General features: G+C 28.9%; 2 protein-coding genes and 1 long non-coding RNA gene across 3 annotated transcripts; 2 read left to right on the plus strand and 1 right to left on the minus strand.

Annotated features, from left to right (window-relative positions):
- Nucleotides 1–3,600: 3,600 nt before the first annotated feature.
- Nucleotides 3,601–6,198, plus strand: LOC101512452 (putative DNA glycosylase At3g47830). Its single transcript, XM_004508779.4, has 4 exons — nt 3,601–3,966; nt 4,087–4,287; nt 5,655–5,711; nt 5,791–6,198. Exons 1-4 carry the CDS (start codon nt 3,601–3,603, stop codon nt 6,022–6,024), a joined length of 858 nt encoding a protein of 285 aa, XP_004508836.1. The 3' UTR covers nt 6,025–6,198.
- On the minus strand, nt 4,508–5,991 carry LOC113787600 (uncharacterized). The gene is made up of 2 exons (XR_003474033.2): nt 5,854–5,991; nt 4,508–4,872 (listed from the first exon to the last, which is right to left on the minus strand). It is a non-coding gene; the product is annotated as an uncharacterized lncRNA (long non-coding RNA).
- A 1,492-nt stretch (nt 6,199–7,690) lies between the features above and the next one.
- On the plus strand, nt 7,691–15,338 carry LOC101512773 (alpha-mannosidase I MNS5). The gene is made up of 15 exons (XM_004508780.4): nt 7,691–8,020; nt 8,408–8,450; nt 8,531–8,596; nt 8,677–8,738; nt 8,876–8,975; nt 9,122–9,304; nt 11,191–11,239; nt 11,324–11,503; nt 11,723–11,843; nt 11,967–12,048; nt 12,130–12,215; nt 12,340–12,440; nt 13,108–13,249; nt 13,376–13,526; nt 14,816–15,338. The coding sequence occupies exons 1-15, from the start codon at nt 7,896–7,898 to the stop codon at nt 15,032–15,034; spliced, it is 1,710 nt and encodes a 569-aa protein (XP_004508837.1). The 5' UTR covers nt 7,691–7,895; the 3' UTR covers nt 15,035–15,338.
- The last annotated feature ends 5,423 nt before the right edge of the window (nt 15,339–20,761 follow it).

A 20,761-nucleotide genomic window follows, 5' to 3' on the forward strand; every position in this document is an offset into this window, starting at 1 on the left:
AAAAAATAATTTAAAATAAAAAAATTAAAAAATCTAATTATAACTTAATTTAAAAACTACTTTCTTATACGCTCAATGTTATTGATGAAAAGTATGACTCCAACACCATGCCTTATTTTTGAATTCTACAAAGAATCTTATTTCTTTCCAAAAAACTTATTACAAAACAATACTTTTAATTTTAAACAAATAAAAACAATAATTATTAAAAAATATTAAATAATTAGATTAGATGAAATAAGAATTTTTAAAATAATGGACATGGACATATATAAAATAAGTAAATGTAAAGATGAGTAAGTAACTTAATAATGACTTTTTATTTTTATTATTCAGCCTTTGCTGTATAAGTGGCCAAATATCTTTCATTTTAGTACTACTTACAAAATACTAAAGAAAAATAATTTTCCCATTACAAACAAAAAATTACAATACACATCAAAACTATGAGTATCTTTTATCTTTGAATTTGCATGTTAGTCTTCATTAATCTTTCATGAATCTTTTGAATTCTTTTGAATTTGCGTGATATTTGAAATCGATGAAGTGAATTGTTTCTTTAATTTCTACATAAATTTTATATTTTCTTAAATAAATTATTATTTTTTTCTTCAATATTCTGAAAATTTAATTGAATTAATGGCTCTAAATAAATTTTATATTTACTTAAATAAATTATTTATTAGACAACTTATAATCAAAATTATTAGGACGGACAACAATTATTTATGAGAATTTAAAATCGGAGTTATTAAGACAAATCTTGTATAAGAGAATAGAAATATAAATATACAAATGTACAATTTGTTAACTATTTATGAGTGAATTTAAAATCGGAGTTATTAAGACAAATGTTATATAAGATGATAGAAATATATATATACACATACAAAATTAAGAAACATAAACAATACAAATACATAGATTGAAAAAATTTTACCATGGTGTATTGTATTTTATTTTTTATTTTTTAATTGACCATTAAATTGTATCGTGGACAAAGATCGTTAACAGAAGTTTTATGTTTTTCTTACAAAAAAAGCTTTTTATTTTTAATTCATTCCTTTTATTTTTTTAATTGGCCATTAACTTCTCAAGAATAAACACGTATTATTTCTATTAATAGAAACTTATATTTTCTTAACACTCTAGTTTGTTGACACGTGTCAAACTTGCCAATTTACCATGTTTGCTTTATTATAATGTATAGATTTCACTTTCAACATAGTCTTTCTAGACACATGTATGTCAACTAGTAAACAAGCTCTTGCCATATCATCATATTACAAACACAAATACATAAGACAAATGTTATACACCAATCAACAACATTTAAAGCATTTTCATCAAAGATTATTTTCTTCTTCTATTTCCCAATATCATTTTTATAGATGATTCAAAAACATTTTTCTATTTCACACTTTCCGTTCTTTCTCTCAAATATATGGGTAAAAACATTCAAAAATATTCCTCATCCCATTCTGACACTGCATCTCCCTTCAAGGCGCCTTCAAATTCAAACTCCCACGCTCCAACAATTTCTAAATATATGTTTAAGTTAGTTTCAAATTCAAACTTTTTTATTTTTTTATTTTGAGTTATTTCAATTTATATGGAAGCTTCAAATTTATATAAGGATCGTTCATAGTTCAAATTGAGGTCTTAAGCGGGGAAGTATTAAAAAATTTCACCACAGTGAAGTTTTTTCACCTACTAATATCGGTTACTATTTTATTTGTCAGTTATATAAGAATTACAAAACCTATTTTGTGCTTAACCATCCATTATTTTTAAGGATAGAAGCTAAAACGTCAATTTGACTTTTTTAAAGAAGAAGATCACCATATTTTTTAAGGAATTCTTCTTTGTTTGAGACAAGAAATTTTTTCATACAATCTTACCTTTTTTGCTTTGATTTTTTATTAAAATCTTTGTCATTGATCTTCATGTTGTTCATCGGAAGTCTTCATTCAAGACAACTTTTTGTTTTGAACTGGTAGACTACAACTTCTTACCGAAGACTTTTACTTTAATGTCAATTAGACTAAAAACGAATAAATTTAATGTTGTTTCTTTATGATCAACATCTTGACCTTATTATATGGTTCTGTAACAAACTCACATTCACTTTACTTTCTTTTGTCTTGAAAGCATTGTGAGGAATTTACAGACAATACTTTTTTCGCCTTGATACTTTATTTTGATGAATATTTGACTTTTTTTTTTTTTTACTTTGAAAGGTTAATTTGAGTTATTTTTCACCTTCTTGTATGCATCATTCCATTACTTGAGAAGGTTTGTCTATATAATTAGAAGTTAATTATAATTTGGTGGGAGTTGAGTTGGTTTTGTTAGTTAACCTTAGGAGCATTATAAAAATGTGTATGCTACTTTAATTGTATAATACTTCTAACTACCTAAAATTAACTCTAAGACATATCTAATATTCTTCTTTGTCTTCTATTTGTTATTTGTGCTAACTTTGGTTGTGAGTGGTGGGTTTTAATGAAAGAGATTTGTGGTGGGTGTTGCTTTTTTATTTTTAGATCTAATGGCATAATCTATCCAATCAAATTTTTAATCAGCAAACTCAACTTGAATTTCAAGATTTAATGGTGGAGTCTATCCAAATAAGTCTTCAATCGACTAACTTTGATTTTCAAGATTTATTGATGGAATCTATCCATTAAAGTGTTTAATCAAATAACTCAATTTGAATTTCAAGATCTAACGGTTGAATTTATCTAATCGAGTCTTCAATCGAATAACTCAACCTGATTTTTAAGATCTAATGGCAAAATCTATCTAATTGAGTCTTCAATTAGCTAACTTATCTTGATTTTCATGAACTAACGGTGGAATATATCAAATCAAGCTTTTAATTTACTAACTAATCTTGATTTTCAAGATCTAACGGTGAAATATATCCAATCAAGTCAATAATGAACTAACTCAACTTGATTTTCAAGATCTAATGATAGAGTCTATCAAATCAAATATTTAATCAACTAACTCAACTTGAATTTCAAGATCTAATAGTGAAATCTATCCAATCAAGTATTGAATCGACTAACTCATCACGATTTTCCAGATCTAACAATGGAATTTATCCACTCAAGTCTTTAAAATTCAACTTGAATTTCAAGATACAAGTGCATAATCTATTCAATTTAGTGTTCAATCGCCTAACTCAATCATATTTTCAAGATTTAACGACGAAGTTTATTCAATCACATTTTTAATCTACTAACTAATCTCGATTTTCAAGATCTAACCATTAAATTTATACAATCAAATAACATTTTTTTTAATATTAACATGTAAAATTAATATAATAAATTTACCACTTACTTTTTTTTTTTAATATAGACGTAAATAGTGAATATATTACACATTTATCAAAACTGTACATGCTTCTTTAAAAAGTAAATAAATTTGCAACCTTTTTTGTTTTGGTATTTATTATTACAATTCAGACTAACAAGATACTCTTTAACACACATTTTTGAACGCATTCTTTAATTGATTATAACATCTCACTTAATTCATATGGTATTTACATAATTTGACGAGAGAAGGAGGAACAATAGAAAAGAGAAAATGGAAAAGAAGCGGAAAAGGAAGCAAGAGGCAAAGCGCAACGAAGAGCGAAATGCAAAGTCAGTTAAGGCGAGTCAAATCCAAACCGAAAACGAAAATCTAAAGGAACCATTCCCTTCTCACAGTGGACCCACCCCACAAGAATGCCTCGACATACGAGACACTCTCTTAGCCCTACACGGCTTACCTCCAGAACTCGCCAAGTATCGCAAATCACAACAACAAACCGACGACACCATCAATCCAGACCCACCGGAAACCGTTCTAGACGGTTTAGTTCGAACCATACTCTCCCAAAACACTACGGAATCCAATTCCAATAAGGCTTTCGCTTCTCTCAAATCTTCATTTCCCACTTGGGAACATGTAGGTAGCATTAACATCAATAACTTCGTTTAAGTTCTCGTGTTTTTAATTGTATCATCTGAAACGGTACCGTTCTGAATTATTTATTGTTAATTTGTTTTTTTTTTTTTGTGTTGAAAGGTGCACGGTGCTGAGAGTAAGGAGTTGGAGAATGCTATTAGATGTGGAGGTTTAGCTCCGACTAAAGCTTCGTGTATTAAGAATTTGTTGCGTTGTTTGTTAGAGAAAAGGGGTAAATTTTGCTTGGAGTATTTGCGTGATTTGTCTGTTGCTCAAATTAAGGCTGAACTCTCTCTTTTCAAAGGAATTGGTCCCAAAACAGTAATATTCTTTTCCTTATCTCTCTTTGTTTTAGCTCACTGAATGATTAATCAAAATTAAAACAACTTGTTTGGTTCTTTATTTGCTGTACTTACTAAATCTAAGCAATAACTAATGTGGTTGTGGAAAATGTTTATCATAGTATCATTTATGTGCACTATATATCATTGTTATTTATAAGGAATTAGGATTGCTTTTGAAGGCATCCCTACAAATTGGATTAAGCAATAGAATGTGTATAAGTGTATAATTTTTGCCACATTTCTTGTTGAATCAGTGTTACGATTGCAATATACAACAAATTTTGGAAGTTATTATCCTGAGTATCTAAATGCCATTTTTTTGCTTTTGAAACAACAATATCGTTTTCCTCCTATTCAAAGCTCATGTGTGCATGCAAGCAAAGCTAATACATTGTAAAAAAATAGATACATTTGTTGTGATTTGATATGAATATGAACTTTGGTGCATGGTATTGTTTTCTTCTCATTCAATTTTCTCTACTGATCTCTTCCCGATTTTCTGACTACTTCTGCACCTTGTTTCTGATTCCGAGGCAACAGTCCACATTGTATATATTATTATCTACAAAAGAAGGGACGGCCTTGAGAAAATTGTAAACATTATTTGTAGTGATATTTTTTCTGTCAATGATTTTGGTAGCATATGTTATTTTACTATTTAACTTAGTTAAGTAGCTCAACCTAGCAGAGCTAAAGTACATCAAGAAAGATTACTTTGCAGGTACATGGATGTACATGACCTTGTTTTAGAAAATATGTACCATGTACTATGTAGTATATGATATAGGGGTGAAGATATTGATATGATATGTAGACAATGTATTAAGTTTTTAACTCAGTTGTTTGGTGTAGAGAAGGCACCCTACAGCTCTCCCAGCACCCATGGATTCAAGTGCTTTAGAAAACTGAACCTGGCTTGGCCTAGGGAGTAAAATGATAAGCTACCTATCACCATGTTGTTTATTTTCATTATATATAAAAAAATTCTTCGGTGTCAGCACATTGTTTTCTTTAATATTTTTTTATGAGAAGGAGGATAATATTCAAATTGAATGAATGAAGGACTTTTCCATTTTGTTTTTGGGATATCATGGTACCTAGATACCAGAACTTAAGTGTGTAAACTTCTTTCTCCAATACAGGAAGAGATTAAGTATGGCAAACTTTATTAGTGGGATAATTTGTTGTTTTGATGGTATATCAATGTAGGTTGTATTTTATTGCATCCTTCGTAACATCATGTCAAAATTTGCCATACTCTAAAATTAATATTCAATTCAACATAAACATTTGAGTCATTTCGTCTTTTATGTTGGTTTCTCTAAATTATGTGATTGATAATAGGTGGCTTGTGTGTTGATGTTCAACCTTCAGCAAGATGATTTTCCTGTGGACACTCACGTATGTTTTGATTCCATCTCTCTTTTACAGCATTTGACTCGATTGAGTTATTATTTCTAACACTTGAATATTTATGCAGATATTTGAGATTGCAAAAACCATTGGTTGGGTACCGGCTGTTGCCGACAGAAACAAGACATACCTTCATCTAAACCAAAGGATTCCAAATGAACTTAAGTTTGACCTGAATTGCCTTCTGTATACTCACGGGAAGTTCTGCAGTAAATGCTCCAGTAAAAGGGGCAACAAGCAACAGAAGAAATTCAATGATAACTCTTGTCCTTTGTTAAACTATTATAAAGAGCCGGTTTGAACTTTGAATTCTCCTAACAAAATTATTTACAATCTTCTGATTCCCAGTTCAACATGGGCATTATGACCTTGTAACTATGTATAACCTTGGTGTTACAGACTTAGGCAGAAAAACAATTTTGAGAACAATTGAAAGAAAGACTCACAAATTTTGTGCTGATGCATGAAACACGTAGGATTTTGTTTGGATTGTCTGAAAATGGTCGATCTCAACACTTCCAAGACCTCCATAAGCTCTACTAACATCACGAGCAAGATTTCAAATTTCTTTAACCTAACTGAAGCTCACTTATATCATAGAAGTTGTAAATTAATTGTTTTTTTTTTCAACAATGAATGTCAGTAATTATTATTGTTAATATTTTATTTGTCAATATTTTATTGAGGGTGAGGATTGTATTTGTGGCCTAGAGCTGTCAAAATGAGTCATACCAAAAGGGCTGGACCGTTTGACCCACGTATTAGTGCAGGCCGAGCCTTGAAAAAAGAGACTAAAATGAGAGTTTTTTGGTCTGGGTCATTTAGTCCACATTAAAAATGGGGTTGGGTTGAGTCGACCCAACATGCTATAGACTAACCCACTACAATTAAAAGTATATAATTTTTTTGTAAAAAATTATTACGAGGGATAACTCATAATAACTTTTTTTTGCTATTTTTTGATTGAGTTAAAAAAATAATCACTTTAAGTTAGTTTTGAAAACAAAAATATTAAGTCGATCATATTAAAGAAAAAAAGAGAAAATTTAATTTATGAAAAATACTAAGAAAATGTATTTTGCTTATAGTCAAGAACAACGTATTATTGTTGTGTTGCTTCCGTCTATGTTCAAACTAGATTTTTTTCAAGAAATAATTAGAGGATCTATGCGTCCTCAAAGACGTAAAACACTTACTTGAAAACTCTTTTAAAGTAATGTTCATTCTCCAATTTGTTTCGAGATAATAGACAACCACCCGTTATTTTTTTGTGATCTTTCAAAGTTATGTAAACGGTGTGTCTAGCACCAACAAAGGTACATTATTCTCTTTTTAGTACCCCTCATTCTTATCAAAACAATACTTGAGTGTCAAAGTGTTTGCAGGCACCAACCATTCAATCGGGTATAAAATGTTGCTCAAGTTCAACCAATTGACCATCCTTCTCAATCTAGATCAGATCATTAATGCTGTCTATGGAGACAAATCCTTGCGGGTTTCTGTCTCACTATTGGCAAATCTTTTACCCCTTAGCCTCGACTAGGGCTACTCCTTTAGTTACACCAAAAAGTCTTACATCATCTACTAATTGAGACTAATGATAACTTATAAACTATTATCATACTTATCAAACTATCGAAATGTCTTTTCACAAATGAAAAAACTATAAAGATTCATGACACATTCAAAATATATAATACATTTAAAACGCAATAAGGAGGACTTAGGTTATTGAAGTTGAAACAAACAAACAATATATTAAATACGACAAATCAAGAGAGCTCTTATAAATTTTTGACGACATTCAGTATTATCTTACTTGCATTGATAGGTCAAAATGTAAAAGAATACTACAACCAAATTATTCAATCATGTTATTAAATGAAATTTATGTTACGGTAAAAGAAACCTTAGTAGAATTTTACACTATGTTAAATTACCGACATGACCACGTATTTGCACGAGTTGCAAGCATATGTTCAAAAGGACAAAATCACGTGTACTCTCGAAATTCATTACTGTGATGATCTAAGAAATTGAAATTGAGACATAGACGAGAAGTAGATCTTACCAATACGACCTGTTTCTTGTTCATCGCTTCAAGTTGTCTTTCCTCTTTCAACAACATTTTCAAACCAAGTCCGCGAAACCTCTTTTTACATCCAAAATCCCATGGTTCCTCCTCGCGACTATTCCACATGTCTCCTTCTCTTCCTCCTCCTACTTTCCTCCTTCTCTCACTCACAATCCCATTCCGCTACCAAGAAAATACGTATGAGAGAAAAAGTTCGCAATATGTAAGTAAATAATGTCACCTCATTTCACTATCGCTTTTCAATTTTCAATACATTGATCCTGTTGACACCACAATTTTTAGCTCGTTTAAATCAATCAAAATTTTGGATTCGGCAAGTTATGAATATTGAATACATTATGTAAAACGAGACTTCAATTTTCTTAGCGAAATTGAGGGTTTATTGGCGAATTATTATATGCAATTTCAATCCATGAATTTTGTATCCTTTTCTAATAGAAATTTATGATTAGAAATTTTGTTGAAGGTGCAATGAAGGGAGTGAGAATTTTAAAAAATCTTTGTAGAAGGCTAAGTGATATTTTGTTCTTATTTGAATGCAAATACTTAATCACTTTGTTGTTGTTTTTTTGGGTACTTTTGTTTGTAGGTTTCACCATGCTTATGACAACTATATGACTCATGCATTTCCGGTATGTTATGTTACTCATTATATTTGTTGTTTATTAATTTATACACACAATGCAATGTTAAGATTGTCCTATTCTTGCAGCATGATGAGCTAAAACCTCTCACTAAAACTTTTACCGACTCCCTAAGTGAGCTGGGAAATTTGAAGGTAAATAATTAAATATATATTTCAGAACAGAAGAAAATAATTAGTGAGAAAATTGTGGAAGTAACCTTTTACTATTGCAGCTTGAACGTTTGCCTCAAGACTACCATGGCTCTGCCCTTTCGCTAATTGAATCGCTTTCTAGGTATTTGATACAGCTGCTACATGAATTAGTAGTTTGTGTAATTCTGTTCTTATTCAATTTGGTGCTTTATTTGTCAAGCACATCTTACTGTGTATCTCGTTGAACTTGAAACTGATACACTTTTTGTGTGTCTTTAGCCTTGTTATTATGGGCAACAATACCGAATTCGAGAAGGGAGTGCTGTGGCTTTCAGAAAATCTTACATTTGACGTTGATGCTCGCATAAATCTTTTTGAGGTAAATAATTGATTTGATTCAATGGCTTTGTGTAACATAACATCAGACTGCTCAAAATTTTGAAAGTTGGTGGCTTTAATTTATTTCTGAATGATATTGAAAGACTATTTATTCTGAGCGCTTGATTGATATTTGGAATCATTCAGTGCAACATTAGAGTTCTTGGAGGACTTGTCTCTGCTCATTTACTGGCATCTGATTCTTCAAAGAAGTTGTTTCAAGGATCTTACAAGAATCAGCTGCTTGGTCTGGCTGAAGATTTAGGGAAACGTTTTTTACCAGCATTCAATACTCCCACTGGATTACCATATGCGTGGATTAATTTAAAGGTACTGTATAGAACACTCAAATGTCTGAAATTCTGTAAACTTCTTATTTAGACGTGTATCACTCTTACAGCTTATTTTCATTTAATTCCTTTTGAATGTTTAACGATGGGTAATAATACTCTTCTATGCCCCAACCGTCAGGAGTTCTCATTACATCACTGATATTTAAGAAAAAAAGTTAGTAAAAAAAATTCTTTGTTCACAGCATTTGGGTTGGAGCTGAGGCAAAAAACGAGAGAGGAGTGATCTTCGCTCCTTGTTGTAAGACGTAGATTTTGTTATAATGCTAAGACTGATACTACACTCGTTTGTACTGGTTGTACAACACTAATCGTCGACCTAGAATATATTAGTATAAATTGAAGTATTCTTGCTTTTATCCTTTCCATATTTCCAATTATCCAACATCTATGGAATAGTTAAGATTTTGTGGGTTACTAGACTAGGTTTGTGGGTTTCCTGAGTTCAATTTTAAGCTCACTCTTGAGTTTACAGTTTTTTGGGTCAAAACTTGGCAATTACAATCTTGAAATGAGTTTTGACACATTTGAAAAAAGGTCGAGCCTTGCTGCAAATGATTGAAGGCCCACTATGAACATTTATATATTGTTTTCTCTCCTGCTGTGCATCTTCACAGCATTTGAGTTGGAGCTGAGGCCAAAAACGAGAGAGGAGTGATCTTCGCTCCTTGTTGTAAGACGTAGATTTTGTTATAATGCTAAGACTGATACTACACTCGTTTGTACTGGTTGTACAACACTAATCGTCGACCTAGAATATATTAGTATAAATTGAAGTATTCTTGCTTTTATCCTTTCCATATTTCCAATTATCCAACATCTATGGAATAGTTAAGATTTTGTGGGTTACTAGACTAGGTTTGTGGGTTTCCTGAGTTCAATTTTAAGCTCACTCTTGAGTTTACAGTTTTTTGGGTCAAAACTTGGCAATTACAATCTTGAAATGAGTTTTGACACATTTGAAAAAAGGTCGAGCCTTGCTGCAAATGATTGAAGGCCCACTATGAACATTTATATATTGTTTTCTCTCCTGCTGTGCATCTTCACAGCATTTGAGTTGGAGCTGAGGCCAAAAACGAGAGAGGAGTGATCTTCGCTCCTTGTTGTAAGACGTAGATTTTGTTATAATGCTAAGACTGATACTACACTCGTTTGTACTGGTTGTACAACACTAATCGTCGACCTAGAATATATTAGTATAAATTGAAGTATTCTTGCTTTTATCCTTTCCATATTTCCAATTATCCAACATCTATGGAATAGTTAAGATTTTGTGGGTTACTAGACTAGGTTTGTGGGTTTCCTGAGTTCAATTTTAAGCTCACTCTTGAGTTTACAGTTTTTTGGGTCAAAACTTGGCAATTACAATCTTGAAATGAGTTTTGACACATTTGAAAAAAGGTCGAGCCTTGCTGCAAATGATTGAAGGCCCACTATGAACATTTATATATTGTTTTCTCTCCTGCTGTGCATCTTTACAGCTGTTGGTTTTACCTGGACGTGCAGCATTCAACCAAATCTTCTGGTTGTGTATCATTCCACCCATTGTTAAGTTACCTTTCCATCGCAATGCTTGTTTTGTTTTCTATCTTGAAGTCAACAGTTTTTGATATGTCTTCTTTATGCTGTCTCATTGTCTATCTAGAGAGAGAGCATACTCTGTCGTCAAAGAAGCTCATCCTCATCGTGCAATCATATATTATTATTATTATTAGATATTTGTCTTTGTATTTGAACCATGTTGCTTCAGTCTTTTGGGATATAAGATATATAAATTATAATCTATTGCTTTTTCTTTCTTTTGTTTTCCATCCTTTTTAGAATGATATATAACTCCATACAATGCAAAATATTCTGTGCACACAGTATGGAGTAATGGAGAATGAGACTACAGAAACAAGCACTTCAGGGTGTGGTGAGAGGTCAAGCTTAGTGTTTTAAGACTAAGGTATAGTAAAACGATATGTTTGGTTGCTTCTAAATTTCCAACTTTGTGCAGGTTCTCTGATTCTTGAAATGGGAGCTTTATCAAAAATGACTGGTGACCCCAGATATGAATCAGCAGCCTTACGAGCTCTCCGTAAGCTATGGAGTATGCAGAGCTCATTAAAATTATTTGGAACCACACTTGATGTGTCAACTGGGCAATGGATTGAATATTCTTCGGGAATTGGAGCTGGTAATTAGCTCTGAACTGGGATAATGTCTGTCATTAAGTTCATGCGATTAAACTAGCATATCAACTGCATACTTATTGTCCATTGAGTTTATAAATGAACTGCCTTGTTCTGTTGACAATAATGCTGTTTCATATTTTTAGTTACATCTAAGCTTTCTAATGTGGACGAGCTGACCTTGATGTTGATTATGTTGGATTTCTTTTCCCGGATTATTTTAGGGGTAGATTCCTTCTATGAATATCTACTTAAAGCTCATATCCTTTTCGGAAAGGAGGACTTTTGGAGAATGTTTCATTCTGCTTATGTGGCTGTGCAGAAGCATTTCAGACATGGTCCCTGGTATCACTTACTGCAAAAAAGCCTTGTTTGTTTTAATAGTCTGCTTATCCAGTACTTTAAAATTGAAATTTAGTGATCACAATATGATCAACAGTTTTAACCAGGTTAGTTGATGTAATGCAGGTACCATGAAGCTGATATGAGGACAGGAAGAGCAACTTATTGGCAGCTTACAAGTCTTCAAGCTTTTTGGCCTGGTTTACAGGTTAGTAGCTGGACTTCGAATTCACAGATTAGGAATTTTGTTTGACATGTTTCTGAGTTTGTCTATCACTTATGGAAACAGGTTCTTATTGGAGATGTATCTGCTGCTAATTCATCTCACCGTGAGTTCTTCAATGTGTGGGAGAGATTTGGAGTGCTACCAGAGAGGTATTTTCTGACTTAGTTTCATTAAAACATTGGTCTCATTGTATATAGCGGTCATTCTATCGTCAGGTTTTTGCTATTACAGTACCAGATAATATATCACATTGAATCATAAATCCCTGTTAAGGTATTTGCTGGACCATCAGATGCTTCATCCTACTGAAAAATATTATCCATTGCGCCCTGAGTTTGCTGAGTCAACATTCTACTTATATCAAGCTACTAAAGGTCTGGTAGTTCTTCTATCTTTGTATTTTCATTTTACTGATATGCGGGCATTGTGTTTGACTGCTTCTATATATACTCTTAAGATTGTTGCACTTGTAAGTACTTTAGTTGATAAAAATGACCTAAATCTAATGATTCTTAATTTAAGAGGATGTTTATTTGCAAATAATAATATTTTAGTTGAATTAGCTCGCAGCCAGGCCTGTTCAATTTGTATTGCGTTAGCACTTAACTTAGAATATTGACATAAAAAAAGAATATTAGCTTAGTGTTCTGTATCAACGTGACAATTTGTATTACAATATCACAATTATTCAGAATTGTATCGATAAAATATATATTCTTTGTATTTGGCTCATTTGAAGTGAGGAGGTGTGCTTTAGAGGATAAGCTACAAGGGTAGCCATTGAGTAATCAACTGTTGAGATTTTGATAAAATGCATACACATATGTAACAAACTGTGAAGTTGTTGAAATCTCAATAATTGATTTTCCAATTAATGGTCATAATTTTGCTTTGTATCTGATAGAGTGCACTCATCGCTTTAGAGAAACTAAATTCATTATTTTTTTCAATTTGACTGTATAATTTGAATACAAAATTATTGTATCCTACTAATAACATACATTCCTATCACTTGTTCACATCAACCTTTGTTAATTTCAGATCCGTGGTATATTGAAGTTGGTGAGTTAATAGTCAATTCTCTTAATTTATACACCAGAGTAGAAGGTGGGTTCGCAAGCATCAAGGATGTAACGACGATGCAGCTGGAAGATCATCAACATAGTTTTTTTCTTGCTGAAACGTAAAACCCTGTCTTTTGGCTTTTATTTAAGAAATTAAAAAACAAAAAATAAAAAATGGAATTTCTCACTCGGCTAATTACTAAACTTGAAATTTTCTCTGATTAGTGATCACGTGCTTTATGCAGGTGCAAATATTTGTATCTTCTCTTTGATGATTCATTTATGCTCGAGAATAATTACGTATTTACCACTGAAGGTCATCCCCTTCCGGTACTAAGCACTTGGCATGAAAAGCTTCCAGAAACTTATATTCCAACTAATTGGACCACCCTGAAGGTATTTTAACAATTTGTTGTAATGCTACTGTAGTTTTTATTTGTACAGAATTATAGGTAATAGGAAGTGTATGGATCCCTTGAACTTTTCTTCAATCACAAAATTAGTCCCTAAAATATGATAAATTGACAACCACATCAATAAACCCATCCACATGCTGTCTAGTCTTCCAACAGAAGAGTGATGCAGCAAAATCTTTGCTCTCCAATCTCCATAATTATGAAGCCCCGCCTGGTGATTATCCTTGAAAATAATTTTTTTCTACTTTCACTTCCTCATTAACTAAAAAATTTATAAATAAACCAGATGTTTTTTATGCAACCTCTTATTGTTCCTGCTGTCTTCACCTATTCATGCGCAGATGAATCAATATGTGTGCCACTGCCACCTTATTTTAATCTTCGATCATATACAAATTACAAAATATAAAACACTTTGTTCTGATTTACCATAATAACTCCATATTCTTTTTGTGTTACATGGGGCAACAAAAGCTTTTGCAACATAATTGTTAGTTTAGGAAGTACCAGCATTGCCACTGCACGTATCAGTTACAATGTCATGTATTTAAAATACTGTGTTTGTTTAGTTTTAAGTTATATTTGTGTGTTCAAAATAGGGCAAAACCGGAATAAGAACTTCACGATACATTCTATTTCGGTTGCTATTTAAATGATGGAATGGAAACTGTTTTGTTCCATCATAAAAGATACAAACAATAGAAATAGAAATTTTGTTCCATTTCGCTTCATTTCTTTCCACCCCGCTCCATTCATATTATAATATAAAAAACATACGCCAAGTAACTTAAATGGTAAATGGATGAAATGATATGTTGAGGTAATTGTTATAGTCTAGGGACTAATTTGGGTACTTTTGAAGTTTATAGTGGCCTTTTTCAATGGTTCAAACATTAGAGGGTTTATACATACACTTTTTGATAAATAATACATTTTGATTTCTTAAATTTCATTTGCGTGATACTGAAACTTAAAAATCTAATAATCATTTTCATTGGTGTTAATCTCTAACTTTTGCATGAATATATTTTTAGTTACAAAAGAATTCCTCACCTTTTCTATCTTTTTCTCCTCATGATTTTATTTTTATTTTTATTTTTATTACTCTTCTCATATATTCATGCAATTTGTTCTTAAAAAATATACTAGTCTATCACTCTATATTTTTTTCTTAGAAAAAAGATAACAATTCATCTCTTATTACATGCATGCTACCTACACAAAACGCATGAACTTGCAAAATAGATTCATATATATTTTTCTATGCAGAGACAACCGGAAAATCGAGTGAGTCCAATGTCTTTGCAAGTATGTCCTGCTATGACTTTAAACTCAGGTCAACATATAGAGAGTGCTTGCCACATCCCCGATGTCCGTATTAGTGATCACAGGTGCTTGACTGATGAAGACTGTGGTGTTGATGCAACTACCTGCAGAAGAAGATCATGTAGCATGGCTGGTTATTGTGGGCTATGGCTCTTCATTTGATCCTATGTTTGGACAATTTTATTTTTAGAAGGAACAGAAAATGTTAAAGTGAGCATTGTGTCATACAGAAAGGTAAAATTCAAATATACAATTGCTGCCAACAGTTAATTGGCACCCATCTAATGTTACAGGGTTTAGAGTAAAAAGGGTAGCACACAATTTAACAGTTTTTTAAAAAGGTTTTAGGTTTTAGCTTTCATTTTGAGGCATGCTTTGATAGAAGAAGAGATGGGAGAAAAAGGAGGTTATTGTATTTTGCAGTCATATTATTTAATTTGGTACATTGAAAATTTGTATTTATTTCCTCATGCTGTTCTTACCCTCCCCTTCTATTCAAGACCTATAGAGATACGAAAATGCAACAAATAATAAATCAAGCTTGAAGGACAAGACAAGTTTGTAAAGAAAATATTTAAATAGGTTTTTATTCCACCTATTTACCAACAAGGGTAGGTCTAGTTGAAGGCGTTAGACTCCTACAACATAATAAAGTCGTGTCGAGTTTGAAACTCTGTTGAAAAAAAGTATTCACATTAGTGTTTGAGTAAAGAGAACCTATAGAAAACGAAAAAAAATCATTTTATTTTTAGTCTAAGTAAAAAAATTATATTTTTTAGTCTATACAAAAATTAATTTGCAAGTAATGTTAGTTCATGTAAGAACAAAACATATTTCATTGCTAGCAATTTTTTAAGTTTTAAATATTTTTTTTGCAAACATATCTAAAATGTTGATCCACAAATGAGAAATTTATGAGAAACGAAAAAAATATGAAATTCAACATTTTAAAAGTAATTATACTTCATGCAATAACGAAACATAAACATATTTAATTGCTAATAACTATTTGTAAATTTATTTTGAACATTTTAATAAATTAAATAAAAAATTAATAATTTTTTTACTTAACATAAATTAAATATGATTTTTTTAACATTGTAAATTCATCATAAAAATAATAAAAATACAAATTTATAAATTAAAATTTTGACTTATTTTTTATATATGAACTTTTAATAATGTTGTAATTATATTCGTAAAAATATCATTTAAAATGGAGCTTTTATTTTCCGTTTGTTTAACCATAAAGAATCCGTACTTTTATTTTCATCTTTTGATGTGCGAATAAAATAGATAGAGAGAGACTTTAAACTCAAGGATGAAAATGGAGCTATCAAATTGGGTTGTAAAAGCATATAGCTATTTTGGTGGGTAGATAATTTTGTAGTTACAAATCATTTGTTTATAATTTCTTCATATTAATATTTAATAAAAAGAGTTAATTTCTCTAATTTATCACTTAATTTTTTTTAATAATTTGGTCTTATTAGCAAGGGTTAAATCATTGTTTACTCTCTAAAAAATTTAACATTTTGTTAGACTTTTAAGTAAATTTGTGTTTATTGAATGAATATTTGAATTATTTTTACATTGATGAGACTTTATAAATAATTTCTTACAAAAATTTTAATTTTTTTAACAAATAATAAATTAAATATAAATTTTTCAACATCAAATAAAACCAAAAATTAATATTTAGAAGAAGAATAATTTTTTTTATTAATATTTATGTAAAATTAGAGAGAAATTTCAGTTTCTTAAACGTGCATTGCTTAGTTACTACAGATTCAAATGTATTGAATTACAAACATTTCATTTAGATCTCTTTTTTATTAATAATTTTATGGTTCAGATTAATTAATAGAGATATATATATTCGATAACTAAAATATCAATCAATTAGATATAATTCAAATGAACCGTAAAACTAAGAGCGTAATAACTGTAGCCTGTAGGTCTCCCTTCTCTCCACCACGGTTCATATTTAATTAATATTTAGTTTAAAAAAATAAATTTTTGTGAAGTAAATTCTGATAATATTTTAAATATATCACAAAATTATTTCAATATTTAAAAGTGTTCATTAGTTTGATATTAAAAAAAAAGAAAGCTAGATAAAAAATGAAAAAGAAAATTTGACATTTAACACTTAACAACATAATTATAAATGATTGTGGTCTATTTTTATTTCTAAAATTTGGTTACTATTCAAATCACCAATGTGGAACTAGCAAACATTCATCTTGGCGAGGATTTTTGGGAATCGATGGTATCTGATGACTGAGTTTTGATCCAGAGAAAGGAGATAAAAATAAGAAAAAGAATAATGTTAAGGGATTATCAACTTTCATATATATGTCGAGTCGAAAGAAAGAAAACTTATCATAATATAAATTAAATTTAATTGAGCACCAATATACCACTAGACTCGGTTATTCAGGTTAGACATGCCCTATTTTATGTTTACTATCAGTCTTTTGCAAATTTTATTAGAATCTCATTGAGTTATTTGTTTCATTATTTTCTTTTTAAAAAATTTACTGGAGAAAAATTTCATAGAAATTTAATTGATTTAATTTTTTATTTATTTATTTGATTTTTGAACAATGGACAAGACAACATGTTTGTCAACAAAATTTTATCAAAATCAAGATTTTTTCAATACTTTCATCTCAATCTTTTTTTGACATAAAAAACTTTTATCAAGTGTGAAAATGATGAAATCAAATATATTATTCAAATTATTCTCATCATCAAACTCAACACTTGATGACAAAATCAAACTTATTCAAATTAAACTCATAATTTCAATAAATTATTCAAATTATACTATTAAATAATTTATTGAATTTTTTTCAAGAACACCAACAATATTAGGTGACAAAATCCTTTATTTTTGGCAAATTGACATTAACAAATGCAAGCCGAGATATTGCATAGAAGTGTAGATTCTATAATTCAACATTTATCAACATCAACAAAAAATGCTAGATTGTTCTTGTTTCTAAAAAAAATCTATAATTAATTAGATTCTTATCAAAAAATTGCGCGTGTGATTTAGTTTAAAAAATAAAAGCAAGAGAATATTTTATATTGAGCATAGACTTGATTTAACACTTACTACAACAAATAAATGGAATAAAAAGGATTATATTAGTATATTTCTTATTATTTTTTCAAGCAAACAATAAATATTTCCAAAAATCTTTTAACCAATATATTTTGACATTTCAAACTCTTAGTTGATGTATTTCGGCGTTCCTCATGTTTTTTGTTTTTTATTTATTTTTACAATATTTGTGTTATCAATCACAAATTATAAATGTTGCAAATAATTTGCAGCGTGTGTGAGTGTGAGGATATTATATATGAAAAATTAGTATAAGTTAATTACTTTAGTTTTGTGTTAATTACAAATTCTAGTTATAAATTAATTGTTTTATTTTGAGTATATAAACTTCATTATACTTATTATTGTAATCATATTTCTCATTTGATAAATATAAAATTTATTTTATGTTTTTCTCTCTTCTATGCTTAAGAGCACTATTTTGTAAATTATATTATTGATGCTAGTTACTAATGAATAAAATTTTTATTAAAAAAATTGTTGTGAGAAAAACTCTTATAATGTTATAAATATGTAAAAAAAATCATAAAAGAATTTAAATAATAAATATGAATTGACCTGAAATAGATAAAAAAAAATAAAAGTGAAATTTTTTAGTGACTAACTATGAATAAATAAATAAAAAGATTTTATAAAAAACAATATATTATAATGCACTTTTTACTTCTAAGTTTTATGATATGATGATTTTAACCTATGTAATTTGAATGTTTTAATTTTGACCATTTAATTTTAACACATTTTACAAATAAATGTCTATATTGAGTTTGATTAGGTCAATGATGACGTGATTTTTTTTTTTTTTTAAGAATTAATTGAACTTCTTTTTCAAAAAGTTGATAGCTTTAATTTTTAATTAAAACAAATACAATAAAATAAAAGATATAAAAATGTATTTTTTTCTTTTAAAAAATTATTGTGGTTTTGTATGAATCTTCAAAAAAAAATTAAAGAAATACAACAAGTCACAAGAATTTAAAAAAAAAATAAAAATATATTTTTGAATCTCATTTTATTTTATAGTTATTTTAATTAATAATTGGAATTAATTATTTTTTTAAGAATTTTTTAGAAAATATAAACCAACAATAATTTTAAAAAATGAATTGGAGAGAGTTTTATTTTATTGAAAGAAAAATATTTGGCAAATTTATAAAAATAAGTCTTCATAATTATAAAAATAAAATAAAAAAATGTCATATTAACATTGATTAAGTTAAAATCAAAATAATCAATCATTTATAAAAAATTTAAGAATTAAAATTGTAATTTTTGAACTAAAATCGTAAACTTTAAAACTTGAGATATTAAAAATATAATTTAATGAATAAATTAACTTTTTTTATTTGAAAATATAAGACGTAGTCGTTTTAATTTATTCTGATCAATGTATTAAAATATCAATTAATTTAATATATAAAATTATAAAGATAATGAATAATTTTGATAAAAAATTATATATTTTAAATAAAATTTTATAATAATCAGTTATATATTTAAAAAAAAAATCATTTATAGATAACAAATATCCCGCCCTAAGATTAGTATAATGGTTTATTGATAAATAAATAAATAAATAAAGGAGGTTGAAGGAAATTGCTTTTGAAGCACGTCTGGGTGCAGAGCTTAGTACGGAAGGTACTTTAGCACTTTGGAATCATTATGATTCTCTGTTTTCTGAGTGTACTCACTGAGTGGTGGGATAAGGATTGAGGGAACAGAGAGTACAGCATATACAGCTTTCATCCAGCTGTCTGCAATCAATGCTACTTGCTCTCTTCTCAATTCTCAACAACTCTTCCCTTTCTTTTCTCTTTCATTGGATGGAATTTGGATTTATGCAGCCAAATTGGACTCATTTCATCCCATGGATAAAACTACCAAAACAAAACAAACTATAATTGGACCACGGTCTTGTCTTCTTCAACAAAAATTGTGCTGATATCCCATATAACTCATCACTTTCCTATTTTTATATATTTATTTTTTCTGTCTCTCTTCTTTTATCACATTATAATTATTATCATACCACATTATTTCTTTCTTATAATACCAATTAAGTACAACAAACATTTTTCTTTTAATTAAGACAAATTCTTTTTATTTTTAAATGCTTTATATCAAATATTTTTAAATTATATAAGTTAAAAAATACCCTTTCAATAAATACATACATATTTTTAAACATTAATTATGAATATTTCTAATTTAATATCATTTTTTCATTTTATTAGATTTAAAATTTTAATAAATTGTTGAGTAAATTAATAATTTTTTTATTATATTATTAATTTTTAACTCAACTCAATTTTAAGATAAGGATTTAAATTAAATAAACATGATATGATAACTGTTAGAAATAATTATTATATTTATTTCTTTCATCAAACACTAATTAGACAATATATAATACAATTTTATCATATTTATAATTTATTATACATATCAAATGCATTTTAAATATATTTAATATTATCCATTTCATACAAAAATGAAAATGCATTTATTAACTTATTCCTGATTAAGAAAACCATCTACTCGCAGTATTAATAAATTAATTTAAAGTTATTTTTGAAATATATTATTTGTTTATATGTTTGAATCCAACAAATTTTGTAGATATCTTTTGTTATGTTTGAATAAAAAAATATTAGCACATTTTAACAATCCCCATAATATATATATATATATATATATATATATATATATATATATATATATATATATATTTTAAAAAGAAATTGTTATTCATACAA

The sequence above is a fragment of the Cicer arietinum genome, chromosome 7, assembly GCF_000331145.2.
Source record: "Cicer arietinum cultivar CDC Frontier isolate Library 1 chromosome 7, Cicar.CDCFrontier_v2.0, whole genome shotgun sequence".
NCBI lineage: Eukaryota > Viridiplantae > Streptophyta > Magnoliopsida > Fabales > Fabaceae > Cicer > Cicer arietinum.